General features: G+C 43.2%; 1 protein-coding gene across 1 annotated transcript in view; it reads left to right on the top strand.

Annotated features, from left to right (window-relative positions):
• The window catches only part of galnt1 (UDP-N-acetyl-alpha-D-galactosamine:polypeptide N-acetylgalactosaminyltransferase 1), a 106,844-nt gene that overhangs the window by 89,908 nt on the left and 1,936 nt on the right, over positions 1 to 15,000 (top strand). Inside the window, exons 8-12 of the mRNA XM_080749057.1 lie at positions 975 to 1,145; positions 8,545 to 8,662; positions 9,620 to 9,800; positions 10,842 to 10,981; positions 11,328 to 11,426. Of these exons, the coding sequence (XP_080605183.1) occupies positions 975 to 1,145; positions 8,545 to 8,662; positions 9,620 to 9,800; positions 10,842 to 10,981; positions 11,328 to 11,426 (709 nt within the window). The remainder of the gene's footprint in view (positions 1 to 974; positions 1,146 to 8,544; positions 8,663 to 9,619; positions 9,801 to 10,841; positions 10,982 to 11,327; positions 11,427 to 15,000) is intronic.

Raw genomic sequence — 15,000 nt, 5'->3', positions numbered from 1 at the left:
CATGTATGCACGCACACACACACACACGTACACACATTACGCGCACTCTGCAAGCATGTGGAACAAAAACAAATCAATAAACCTTTGTTTATCCTGCAGGGGTCCTGCCCTTGTGTTTATTTGATGCTTAATTACTGATTCCCTGTTTACCAGAGCCTGCAGGCAGAGATAGACATACACACACATGCACGCACACACGCACGCACGCACGCACGCACACACACACACACACACACACACACACACACACACACACACACACACACACACACACACACACACACACACACACACACACACACACACACTCACACACTCAGAGCAGACAGGGTGACAAAGCGTGGTCGGGCACCACATGGTCTATTGTCTAAATGCACTTGGCTTTTGGAGGACGGTTGCCAGACCTGTCAGGCAAGAGAGAGCGCTTATTGATGATTGATGGCCACCTGGGTGCCACCAGCAGGCTCATCTATCCCCCTGAGTGTGTGTGTGTGTGTGTGTGTGTGTGTGTGTGTGTGTGTGTGCGTGCGTGCGTGCATGCGTATTGTATTTCGTCGACCAAAACTATGACGAAGATTTTCGTTACAATGACTAAAACTGAGACTAAATATATTGACTGTTTCGCCCACAAATAAATATACACTAAAATGGGAGGGAGTAGCGGAGAAGAGATCCAGTAGAACTAAAAGACAAGTCATTTTATGTTTGGTTGCACTCAAGTGTTGTGTTCTGAAAATAGCAATTCTAGAAGCTCACAAGAAGCTCACAACACGGTGTGAGCTTGTAGATCGGCTATTTTCAGCATGCAACCTTGTGTAAATCAGGCGTTACGATGACCCGCCAAAATACATTTTAGTCGATAAAATCAACTGCATATTTAGTCGACTAAAATTAAAACTAAAACTTTTCAGAAACTAAAGGAATTTTATTCAAAAGAATATGACTAAAGCTAAATCTAAATTTCCCCTCTCCAGGAGGACTGTGGTGTGCCCCATCATCGACGTGATCAGTGACGACACCTTCGAGTACATGGCCGGCTCCGACATGACCTACGGGGGCTTCAACTGGAAGCTCAACTTCCGCTGGTACCCCGTGCCCCAGAGAGAGATGGACCGCCGCAAGGGAGACCGCACGCTGCCCGTCAGGTGGGTTGTGCTTGGGGACTTGTAGAGAATGTTAGAGAGGCAGGGGCTGAAATTTCACTAAACTAAGCATAATCAAGTCAATACTGGAGATGTGGCATAACGGCATGGATTTCTACCCAGAGAGGGCAATTCTCTCAACATAAGATGCTGCATTCAAGTTCGGGAGAGTTTGGACAGTGCATGAAAAGGGGGGGGGGGGTGTTTGCATTTCTTTCACCATAGTAAATACTGCATTTATGGTCTGGAGAGGGCACTTTTTACAGACAGGTAAAAGGGCAGGGACTCAAGACCCCTTTGATGTCTATTCATGCACGTGCAGCTGGTAGTGCTACTACTAACGGTCTGCCTGTAGACACACAAGTCCAAGTCAGAAAGGTTTTGGAGCGCTTACTGTGTTGTCGTCACTGTCGGGCGAAAACCTTGTAGGCTACGTCCTAAAGCAGTGGTTCCCCAAACTTTTCAGGTCGAGACCCAAAAGTTTGCCCGGGACCCAAACTAGTGAAAACAGCAGATCAACAAGCTTACAACGCGTCACTTCGCACCGCGTTGTGAGCTTGTAGATTGGCTGTTTTCACTACCTCTTTCACATTTTGTTTTCTAACTAATTCATGGATTTTTTTTAGATTTTTCTTTCACCTGTAAATTACTTCGGGGGGAAAAAAATCATTATATATTTCTTTATTCATGAAGATCTTAGCTTTTGGGGAAATGTTTTTGAAAATGTTTTGCCAATATGAACATCTTTGTATCGATTACTCACTCACCCCATGGAGACTTGAATTCCAGAATATTCTTTTGTTTTTGTCTCATTCCTAAGCCAATGATGTGATGACCAGCAGGCAGGTTCTGGTAGGAGACACAAAGGAGACTCTTTGGTCTCTTACCGGGAACCGCTGCTGGTCATCAGTGTTGGGAAAGTTCACTTTCAAAATGAACTAGTTCAAGTTCAAGTTCAAAACTTCTAAAATGAACTAGTTCATTTCATAGTTCATAATTCTACACTTTGAACTAAAGTTCATGGTTCCCCAAAATGAACTAACTTAGTTATTTTTAGTTATTTTTTTTAACCATAATATTGTTATACTATTCAAATGTTTTTTTGTTTTTTTTTCGTTTTTTTTTACGTTGATGCAAGCTATTATTTGTCAAAATTACTGATACAGCCCATATAGAACAACACAGCCATTATTTCATCCAACTTAACATTGAGGTGGCCACAATATTTAGGTGCCCAGTGCCCAGTCTTCCTGCACCCTTATTTGTTAAGGCATAAGTTTTAACTGTCGCGCACATCTGCATGTTTCCGCATTAAAATAGGTTAAAATAGCTTATCTACAAGCTCACGTTGTCTCGTGGATGCGACCCGTTGTGAGCTTGCAGATCAGCTATTTTTGGCATGCAACACGTCATACGATGAAGTATAACCAGGCTTTACAACGTATCGAAGAGGAGACTCACACATTGCGATTCATGTAAAGAGAAGCACCCAGCTTCAGACAGCACCGCTCACATATCAGAGCATGTGAATGCAAAGAAAGATGAGAGGACAGACGAGACGGGTCGACCGCGTCGCGGACCGCTGCACGAACGGGCAGACGAACGCCGTTCACAGGCGTCAGAATGAACGCGTTCGACAACAACGTTCATCAAATGGAAACAAAGAGCGTTCAGTTCACGTTCACCCAAAATATGAACGTGTTCATGAACGATCGTTCATTGAACGCGTTCGGGTACAACACTGCTGGTCATCAAATCATGACCAGCAGCGGTGAGTAAACGATAGAAAGTAATAATTATTCTTTGGGTGAACTTTTCCCTTTAAATGACGAAAATGTTGGAGATATGAGGTTTCTGCCCGACATAGACGATATCCTCTGGCCTGTTGATGTTGATGTTTTACATGCTGTGTGAAGAAGACAGACGGGAAAACAATAAGGGGAGTAACAAAAAAAGAGTTTGTATTTTCTTTGCCCAGTTAATTTCCAGGCCTTTTTTTCAACTCGTCCATCAACTCCTTTTCCTGCTCATTTCCCTGCAGATTTCCCTGCCGACTGAAGGGATTATCCAAGGTCACACAGACACACACACACACACACACACACACACACACACACACACACACACACACACACACACACACTCACACACACACACACACACACACACACACACACACATAGGGTACCTTGTGCAATACATTGTGCCCTTGTTTTCCTAATTGCATACATTGCAGCAGTTAGACATAGTTATTTGTGACAGTGTTTTGTTTCCCAAGGGTACCTTGTTAAGCGCCCTGAAAACATGAATAAGTGGTTGCGTTGAAATAATTAAGAAATTGTTTTACACTAATGGAATGGACCAATCCCCAATCACATACACACCCATTGTAACTGTTACAATGGGTGTGTATGTGATTGGGGATTGGTCCATTAAGATTTTCTATCGTCACAGGAAAACTTTTATTTTTTCGATCAATTACTCATCCTGTGAAAAGAAGAATGCAAAAAAGGAAGGAAAAACTTGATAAACTGAAAGAAATAGCGGTCTAAAACAGCAAGGTTTATCACAAATATAAACTGCTCAAAACAACTCTCAGGACACGGCCACACGCACTTTTATTCTGCCAATGTATTTCAATGGAGCGGTTTGCTGCCATTTGCGAATTTCTGCAAAAGAAATATATATATATATATAGGTGCCTATTATATAGGTTAGGTACCTATACCGGTATATAGGTAGAATGAAGAGTGTGTTGTGACCGTGCCCTTACAGTGTATTCCAAGTGTCGTGTCTTGGGTAGCGATGCGACACGTTGTGAATTGTTAGATCTGCTATTTATTTATATTTAAATTAAATTCGAATTCGATTTTCTTCTTTTTTTAAGATTCTAACAACACAAATCTTGTATGGTGGTCCCTGGCCTAATACATATCAATTCGGGGATCCTTTTTTTCTATTCATCAAGTATTGGGTGAATGAAGGTAAAACAAACAGAAATTATCAATGCATTGCATTCAAGGCTTCATGGGGTAGGGTAGAGTAAATTGATTGAAAAGATCCGGGGGTGAACTAATGATTCCTTAAAGTGGTGCCTTCTTGCCAGGAAAACCTATTTGTTATTGCACACACACAAAGGAGCCCTCAAAACAAAGGTCTCTTGTGTTGGCTCCTGTCCAACTCCAACACAAGAAGCGCGGCAGAGAATAATGGTCTTGCATTTATATATTGCTTTTCTAGACTTCCCAGTTCCGACCACTCAAAACACTGTGCAAGCTATTTCTCACATTCACACTCACAACCACACCATCCATCCATCTTTAACCGCTTATCTGAAATCAGGTCGCGGGGGTAACAGTTCCAACAGAATTCTTTAGTCTTCCCTCTGCTGAGCATTATCCACTTCCTCCAAGGGTTCCCAGGCCAGTGTGAGGTGTAATCCCTCCATCTGGTCCTTGGTCTGCCACGGGGTCTCCTCCCAGTGGGACGTGCAGAGAGGACCTCCGCAGGGAGACGCTCGGGAGGCAATCCCTACTACAGGGGTTTTCAAAGTGGGTGACGGGGCACCCTGGGGTGACGGGGCACCCTGGGGTGCCGCGACGGCAGTCCAGGGGTGCCGCGACGCAAGATCATTTGATAATATTTGGAATTTATTTGGACACTTGAAAAAATATTCAGTATCATTTTAAACTTGAAGTACAAAGTTATTTTCAGTCAGTTCTAACCAAAATGGCTATTATCTCAACGTTTTCCACGCAACATAATCACTAGAATATCATTACTGTCAGGCAGAAACCTCTGTCGCACAAAACTAGTGAAAACAGCCGATCTACAAGCCTCGCGATGCGAGGCGTGCTTGTAGATCTGCTGTTTTCACTAGTTTAGTACATTTTATAGATGATAAATACAAAACAAATGGTTTTGGACATACAAGGTTTCCACCCGATAACGACGAAATGCTATAAATATAAGGTGCTGGGAGTGAAAATTATAATATAGGGGTGCCTCGGATTAAAACAATATTCATGGGGTGCCCTGAGACAAAAAAGTTTGGGAACCACTGCCCTACTAGATGCCCGAACCACCTTAGCTGGTTCCTTTGCACACGCGGTGATGCACAGCCGGGTGCGCACTGGGTGCTATTGACCCAGTGCGCACCCGGAAGTCTCGCGAGACGAGATTTAGAAGATCCGCGTTTCGTAAACAATAATGGCAGCGCCCTGTGAAAATGACACTGTGGAGGAACGACTATCAGTATGTACGACAGACATTTACCGGAAGAAAGAAAAAAAAGCTGTGGTTGGGTTGGCTGAATGGACAAGATTGCCTGTTATAAAGGGAAAAAAGGTTATTTTTGGGAGAGAACAACATCTAAATGTAAAAGAAAAAAACTTCTAGGCTGGAATTCTCCTTTTAATGTGAAACATTCCTGTGTCCCTTATCAGCTAATGCTTCCCTTTAGCGACACATCTGATCCTCAGCTAGTCAAGAGGAGGAGAAGGCTGTGGTTGTACCATAGCGGGCAGGTTCCAGGTGATCCTCAGCTAGTCAAGAGGAGGAGAAGGCTGTGGTTGTACCGTAGCGGGCAGGTTCCAGGTGATCCTCAGCTAGTCAAGTGGATGAGAAGGCTGTGGTTGTACCGTAGCGGGCAGGTTCCAGGTGCCAACCTGGGTGTTAAAGCACAGCTGTGCTTCACACTCCCCAACCCCCAGCATTCAAGTAATACAATCTTGTATTCTAAAGTAAGTGAGATTAACGAGATGTCCTCGATGACTCCTGAACCTGTCTCAGCAGTTCCATTAACAGCTGCTTTGTTAACGAGGGAGGGTGCTGCGTGAGGTGCTGCCGCTGCTCATTAGTGGTGCTTTGGTTCCAGCCTGGGCTGGTTTACAGCCTGGCGTGAAGCAGACAGCCAGCTACCTGTGACCACAGGAGCCTCACAGAATAACAAAACACTTTAATATAGAACAGCCAGCTAAACTGTTTATCTGCCTCGGCTCGTTTCATCCTGAGATTTTTGGGGTAGGGGAAGCCGGACCGCTTAGAGATTTTCTTGTAGAAAGAGCAAACAGTGATGAATTATATTAGTGGTTCTCAACCTTTCCAGGCCGCGACACCCAAAATAATCATATTTCCCTGCACAAGCACTTAGAATTGTAGGAGTTTGCATTAGATTTAGTTTGACTCCTTCTGTTCCATTGTGGAAAATAGCCGATCTACATGCTCACAACGCCTCGCCTATTTTCACAATTTCTGCCTCTAATATTTTACCATTTGGCCGATGTTTAACCTGATATACTAAAAAGGTCTTAAAAGTCCTTAAATTGTCATTTTAGAAGTGTGTTGATACCCTCTATACACTTATACTGTATGTTGTTCTGTTTACTGTTAAGTGAGAAAACAATGTTAACACATAAGCTAAACACCTGGGAACCCCCCAAAGTAATTTGGGTACCCCCAGGGGGTCCCGACCCACAGGTTGAGAACCACTGAATTATATCATCACTGTTACTCATCAGTCTGTTATATGTTGCATTCAAACCTGGATAGTTCGAGCGGTGCGATTACATACAAAGTGAATGCAAAGACGAGACGGCGCACGCCCGGGCGGCGCGATCGAGCCGCCGCTTCGCTATCCTTGCCCCCAGCTGGAAAGATCCAACTGAAGCGACCTTCGCTTCCCCCCAACTCCACCAATCGCGTCCTGACAGCCAATCAGTGTTGATGTTGGAGGGAAATGACAGGGAAGTGATCCAAACAGCACTGCCCAGAACCAGCAGCCAAAGCCCAGAGTGAAGCGATAGAAGCGACTAGAAAAAAGAAATAGCTTCATGTTTGAACATACCATCAGAGGTAACCTTCATCATGCAATTCAATTCAAATGGAGCTTTATTGGCATGAGAAAACATACGTTTACATTGCCAAAGTGTCAAAATGTAATAAAAACAGTTGAAAATGGGGAATGTATATGCAGTTCGGGGTACAGCATTGTGTAAAAAGATCTATGTCACATTGTGACGTTTGTTATGCAGGGTATTTGAAACAAATGGCAGCAATCTTTTGCAGTCGCTTTGGAACAAATAGTAGCATTTCTTTTTTTCTCAAAATGATTTAAATAGTATACAAAAAAGGATTTCAGGATTACAGTCAAATGGAATCACATTACTTCCGGGACCAGTGATTCATTCATGGAGTCTCGAAAATCATGTAAAAACACTGAAAAACCCTGGCAGAAGCTACCGAATTAATTAATTATATACCTGGCAACCACTGTGTTAAAGGTAGCAGCTCTGTTTATATGTGCAGTAGGTCTAGAGGTCAATCAATGGTTTGTAGTCCTTAGCGTGGTTGTATTCCATTCACTAGCCTTCTTTTATCGCAACAGTTCACAAATCACATGCATGCATTACCAGACATATATAGACTACAGTAGCGTGTGTTTTCCTGTACAGTTGTTGATCCTGCCAAGAGGCCCATTACTTAGCATGTTCTGACCACTGCATTTTTAACCCCCTCTGCCTATTTTTGTATGTTTGCGTGCAAGTGCCTGTTGCGACGTGTTGCGAGTTTCAGCAACAACACGTTAACAACAAGTTTTTAAGGGAAACAAGGCTGGTTTACACACACACAGGAGGAAACCATTTAAGCGTTTGCGGGCGGTGGGAAATTCAGGCGCTGCAGGGGCGAGAGAAATTCTCCGGTCATTAAATGGCCCGAGAGAACAGAGGATGACAGCCATTGCTAAAAAACAGGAAAAGAACCCAAAGCAGGAGGGTGCGAGGAAAAATGCTCTGAAATAGAAACTCTCTGATGTTCTCTGAAAATAGCCTCTAACCTTTGAAAATGTGGACCCCACACTGCTGGATGGCATTCATATTATTATTTATTTCAAGATTTTTATTTGTCCTTTTTATTAATTTATTTCCCCCGGCAAACCCCATTCTCCATGGTGGTAGTGTACAGGTATACTTTATCCCTGCACTCCATGGATGGCATTAATCTTTCTTCTTTTTAATATCGTCGTTGTCGGGTGGAAAACTCGTATCTCCAAGTTTAAAATGTGTACTTTTTTTTCACAAAGTAAAGCCCTGCTTCATCGTACAAGGCCATCGCACAAAAGTAGTGAAAACAGCAGATCTACAAGCACACAACACCTCGCGGTGCGAGGCGTTGTGTGCTTGTAGATCGGCTATTTTCACTAGTTTAAATCATTTTTAAAATGATAAATGCAAAACGAACGGTTTTGGACATACAAGGTTTCTACCTGACAACGACAATGTGTGACAAAGTATACATTTGTTTGACTCTCTCTCTCTCTCTCTCTCTCTCTCTCTCTCTCTCTCTCTCTCTCTCTCTCTCTCTCTCTCTGTCTCTCTATCTCTCTCTCTCTCCCTCCCTCCAGGACTCCTACCATGGCAGGTGGCTTGTTCTCCATTGACAGAGACTACTTCCAGGAGATTGGAACTTATGATGCAGGCATGGACATCTGGGGAGGAGAGAACCTGGAGATCTCTTTTCGGGTGGGTAAAAACAAGAACACGAGAGAAACACACACAGCCACTCTTAACATCTGCTTCATACCTCTCCCAATAACAGTGGTCCCAGTAGAGTGGTCTTTGGGACCCCTGATCCTCCTGGTAATTTGCTGATTGTACAGCGGCTCTGTCCAATCAGGGATTAGAATAACTAGAAAGGTGCAATTCTGGGAAATTGCAAGTGTGGTTGCCTCTAGAGTAAAAGTCATGACGTCACTCGCTCATCCCCCGGCTCGCAGAAGTAATTTCTCTATGGAGAATAACATTGAGTCATCTTAAAATCGTCTCATATAAGCATTGTGGTCAAAAAATAAACATACGGTCTCCGCGATATTGTCGGGGAGGTGGCTCTGTATGGTCTGTGATAGTCAGTCAGTCACTAATATTTGATACTCTGTTTTTGGTGAGAATGTAACATTAGCGTTTTCTCACCATCAGTTGTTTCTTCATATCCTTATGAGTCAAACCGCTGAGATCATTTGTTTATGTTTGGAACACAGTTCTTATATGACGCAATATGAATAAAGTCTATGGGAATTCAGGATGGGGGGGGGGTCAGGAAACAGGTAGGATGTGTAAATGACGTCAAACTTCAGAGTATTTCCGTATTGCAGTGTTGATACTTTTACTTAAGTAAAATATGTGAGTACTTTTCCCACCGCTGTGTGTGTGACTAATAGGGATGAGACGATAAGCGATATTATCGTCTATCGTGATAAAAAACACTTGTGTCGTAGAGATTTAATTTATCGTAAAATAGTCCTCCGTCATGCACTGGGATCAATTCACCTTTATTTGCCGAGCTACATATCCGGTACCATTTAAACCCTCTATAATTGGTAAAAGGTACTTATAATATACATACTCGATACAAGTCTTTTTTTCACTCTCTATCAAATGACTTTGATGATTTTCATATGGTCCCATCCCTGTGTGTGACAGATCTGGCAGTGCGGTGGAACGCTGGAGATCGTGACGTGTTCCCACGTGGGCCACGTGTTCCGTAAGGCCACGCCCTACACCTTCCCCGGGGGAACGGGACAGATCATCAACAAGAACAACCGCCGCCTGGCCGAGGTCTGGATGGACGAGTTCAAGAACTTCTTCTACATCATCTCTCCGGGTAAGGTCATGGGGCACGATGTGCACTAGTGCACTGGTACTCAACCTGTGGGTCGGGACCCCCAGGGAGGTCCCCAAATTATTTTGGAAGGTCCCCAGATGATTAACTTAATGTGCAACACTGTTTTCTCACTCAACAGTAAACAAAACAACATAAAGTTTAAGTGTATATAGATTACATGCACATTTCTAAAGTGACAATTTGAAGACTTTTTAATATCTCTAGAATGACAACATTGGTCAAATTGTCAAATATCAGAGGCAGAAATTGTGAAAATAGCCGATCTACATGCTCACAACGCCTCGCAACGCGATCTGCTATTTTCACAATAGAACCGTGTTATACAAAATGTAATGCCTCAACTCTTAGTGCTCGTCAGGGGGGGGGGGTCCCCTGTTAAAATATGATTATTTTGGGGGTCGCGTCCAGAAAAGTTTGAGAACCACTGTGTGTGTGGGTGCGTGTGCCTTGGCGTGCACATACTGCAGATGTGTGCGTGTGTACATTTATCTTGGCGGCAGGTGTGATCCATCCATTAAGCGGATGACAGTGTGATGTTGCAGCGGTGACCCAACAGTGCAGGATTGGGGGGGAGCAGTAATTTCACGCTACGAAGCCTCTATTAACCTTGCCATTTCAGCTTGGACACACACGCACACACACACGCACGCACACACAAGCACATGCACGCACACGCACGCACACACTCGACTCGCACAGCCTGGCACAGCAGAGACATGTCTGGGGGGACAAACTTTAACCCCCTCCGTGACTCCGCTGGAAGAATAATGGTCTGCCATTTTGTCAATCACACGTTTTTTTATTTTATTTTTTTATTAGAGCTTAACCACGTTAGACAATGTGGTGCAAGCAGTCTTTTGTCTGCAGTGTTTTTTGGTTCGTCCTGTGTTAACCTGTGCGCGTGTGTGTGTGTGTGTGTGTGTGTGTGTGTGTGTGTGTGTGTGTGTGTGTGTGTGTGTGTGTGTGTGTGTGTGTGTGTGTGTGTGTGTGTGTGTGTGTGCACGTGTGTGTGTGAACCAGGCGTGACCAAGGTAGACTACGGTGACATCACGTCTCGTTCGGCACTGAGACAGAAGCTCCAGTGTAAACCGTTCAGCTGGTATCTAGAGACCGTCTATCCAGACTCCCAGATCCCCAGACACTACTACTCCTTGGGAGAGGTATACTGTGCACACACACACACACACACACACACGCACACGCACACGCACACACGCACACACGCGCACACACACACACACACACACACACACACACTTGCACAGACATATAAATGCTGACTCACAAATTCCTACTGGAGAACACTCATTCTCTCCTTGTTCACTGCCTTTAGACGGTGAATGCACATGTCTGATTATGCCTGAAGTTAGCGAGGTGTAATGGTTGTGTTGGTTGGTTGCTGTTGGTTAACAGAGATTCTTTCTGTGTGTGTGTGTGTGTGTGTGTGTGTGTGTGTGTGTGTGTGTGTGTGTGTGTGTGTGTGTGTGTGTGTGTGTGTGGTTTCAGATCCGTAACGTTGAGACCAATCAGTGTCTGGACAACATGGCCCGCAAGGAGAATGAGAAAGTGGGCATCTTCAACTGCCATGGAATGGGAGGCAACCAGGTAGGATGGGTGAAGAGCATGAACATGAGCTGGACCAGGGAAGGTTTACCCAACGGGCCTAGTATGCCCAGGCCCAGGGTGCCCTTGAGATAGGGGGGCTCCTGAGCTTGAGCCTCCGAGTGACTGCATCACTGTTATTAACTTTGTGCTTTTTGTCAGACAATGGGCTTATTCATTCATGTCAATAAAATAACCCCAAAAGTCCTAAACCATCATGAATGATACATGTTACTGTAAGTGATTAACCCCTCAGTGTATCGATAGGACTTCAGAGGGAGGGATCCAAATATGAGGGGCAAAACAACAACATTATGTCCATGCATTACAACAATGAGGGGCCCATTTAGATAAATCAGGTAGATACATAATGTCATTATTTTATCTACTCTGATTTATCTAGATGGGGCCTCCTCATTCATACAATAGCATTATGTTATGTTAAGTAACAGAAATAAAAGTTTTAGCAAATGTATAGGGGCCCAACTCTTGCAAGACACCAGGGCCTTCTCTATTTATTACAGATAAAGAATACGTGGCTTCGCATGGAGGGGGGCCTTTTGCGTGTCGGTTCCCAGGGGCCCATTTTCTCAATCCTTCTATGAGCAGGCCCATTCCTCAATGGGTTGGATGTGGCTCAGGAGGTCGTCCAATGATCCGTGGGTCGGCGGTTCGAATCCCGGCTCCTCCTGTCTGTCAAAGTGTCCTTGGGGAAGACACTGAACCCCACATTGCCTCCAATGAGTTGGTGTGTGAATGTGGGAAGTGAGGACGCTGGCGTCGACTGTTCGCCGGTCACCTCTCAATGTATGAATGAATGGACCGTTCTAAAGCGATTTGAGTGCTTAGAAAAGTGCTATAAAGCCCCAAAATTACCACTTTCTAAGTATAAGAAACAGAAAGATAAATGACAGATATGTACATATTACATTTGTTCTTCATGACAAATATAAGGCATTCTTGCTATTTTAAGGCAGGGTTTCCGTGGGTTATGAAAAAGTCAGTTTTGCTAACATAAAAAAACAACAACATTAGAGTCTGAAATGTCTGGGCAGAGTCTTAAATTGTTTGCTTTTCAAAAAGAAAGAAAATGTGATGGATAGCTTAAGAGCTTTTTATTGTGAAATGATGACAAGCATATATCTAGCTGTAGTTGAGAAAGGATTTACACCAATATATTAATCGTATTGAATAGCTTGAAGCCATGGCAGTGTTGGTCCAGTTCCATTTGACTTAGTAATGGAGTAGTGAGAACAGCTATAGAGCCAGCTTGTTGCAGGCTTTTAGCTTTTAACAGCATGGGCAGATATTGCAGTTACAACGGAGAAAGACGTGAGGAGACAATGAATGACGGAGACTTGAAAGAGACGGATCAATGAGACGGTGCACGAAGAGATGCTGATGCAACCTTTACAGAAGTAAGAGGGAAAGGATAAATTGATTCAGAAGCAGAACAGGAGTGTTGGCGATTTTGAGGAGACAGCCGAGAACATTACAGAAAAGGAAAAAAAACTGTTGGAATTGAGAGATAAGGAAAGGATTAGGTAAATACCACCGCTCCATTTAGATAGCACAATTAATTTAAAATATGGTGATAGAGAGGCGATCGTGTCACGAATGGAATATGGCAGGGGGAAGTACATTTGGCTGTTTTCTGTAGACTAATAGATTAGCCAGGTGGCAACCATACATGCCAGACTACTGTAGAATAGGCAAGTACGAAATCACTATTGTTGTTCTTCCTGTTACAGCTATGTCAAACTTTAGGAAACGAACCCGCTAAGCACCTCAGAAACATGCCCACGATCCGAGCCATTTAAAAGGAAGTATCCCAATTAGATTTTCATGTTTTCCTACATAATACAGCTGCAGTGCACATTGCAAACTTCCAACGTAAGCGCATTAAAAGGAATAGTTAGTACAGACTAGCTGATTCCCTTCTTAATGGCACTGTTACAATCCTATAGTCTAGGCTAGGGAATAAAAGGAAAGGAAAGTGAAGTTATTTTTACATTTTGTATTGCATGATTTTAGAAGGAATTCTTTGTAGACATGATTGTACACTGGATATTAAACATAATTTTAAACACCAATTACAAAATAGCACCTGGCACGAAACAATAAATCAATCTAAACATAACCATTGCGTTTAAACCTCTAACAAAATCTAATCTAATCTAACTACTCTACTCTAACAACACCAAAAGGTGACTTTGTACAAAAAGATGGCGCCATTACTACTATCTCTACAACAGTGTTTGATCAAAGTTAAGTTGTGAATTAATGAAGGTTAACTGTGTACAAGTAGGAATGGCACCCCCTCTCCACCCACACACACACACACACACACACACACACACACACACACACACACACACACACACACACACACACACACACACATTTTAACAGTTTATTCATGTCCACGCAAGTGAAATTTGCATACAGCTCATAAATATTAGAGGTGCAGGTTAAATTCACAATATCAAGGCATTTGTACTCATGAAACAACAAGAATGTCACTCAGTACTCCGTGGGCACAGGTAGTAGCATCTCTCTTAGACTACTTATCAAGCACAATCTAATCAAGCACATAGCCAAGTAGTAAGTACATCATGGTAATCAAGCACATACTGTAGCCACAGAAGTTGCAATGTAAACACTGACCCACACTCTACTGTCACACTCTTCCACAGAAACACTACTGACACATGTAACAAGCATTGCAACAAATTGACTTGACTTTCAAATTGACTTTGACTTGTGTGACTTCTTAATCATATTATAAAAGTACTACTTTGAAGTTACAAAAAAGCAATCCAATTTACAAGTTTGATGCCTCACATTTCAGATATTAAAACCGCTAGACCGCATTAATGTTGAAACACTAAATCAACCAGAATGTTATTTTCAAATCTAGCTTGCTTGTTCTTCAACTTCAAGTTTATTTGTCCCCGAAGGGCAATTGATTCTGCAATGCTACATGTGTGTAAAAGTTCAGATATAAAGTATTGCTATTGCCAATCCACTGGTATTGTTCAACCATGATCCATCAACAAATGGCTGTAAAAACATCCTTCTCTATTTGTAGAGTGGCTCATGTGGTACTGCAAGAGCGCATACAGCATAAATAAGGCTTTGGTCCTTCCTGCATCTGGCCCGGTTCAAATCTGACCCCAGGCTCTTTGCTGCATGTCATCAAGCCTCTGTCTCCCACCTTTCCTGTCTGTTTCTCTCTCTCTCTCTCTCACTGTCGCTGTTGAAAAGAAAGCACAAAGGCTCAAAACTGTGGATCGGAACCTGAATTTAGAGGTTGGACAATTATATCCCAGGACATCCCTGTACAGTGTACACTGTAAATTATTGCTAAAATATTGATGAAGATGGGGCGCCCACTGGCCTAGCGGTCCGTCCAGACACATACACATGCTGTCAGTCTCTAATGTCTGACAGCGTGTCACGGGTCTCTCTCCCTGTTTCATTCAGCCCTCCTGAAATGCTAGCATAGAAGATGCATCACCTAATTGCTCCAAATGATTAAAGCTATTTTCAAATCTCTAATCAAATCTTGGGGGAT

This window comes from Nannobrachium achirus (genome assembly GCF_963921795.1).
Source record: "Nannobrachium achirus genome assembly, chromosome: 2".
NCBI classification, from domain to species: Eukaryota; Metazoa; Chordata; class Actinopteri; order Myctophiformes; family Myctophidae; genus Nannobrachium; species Nannobrachium achirus.
This window is presented reverse-complemented; position numbering and strand designations above follow the sequence as displayed.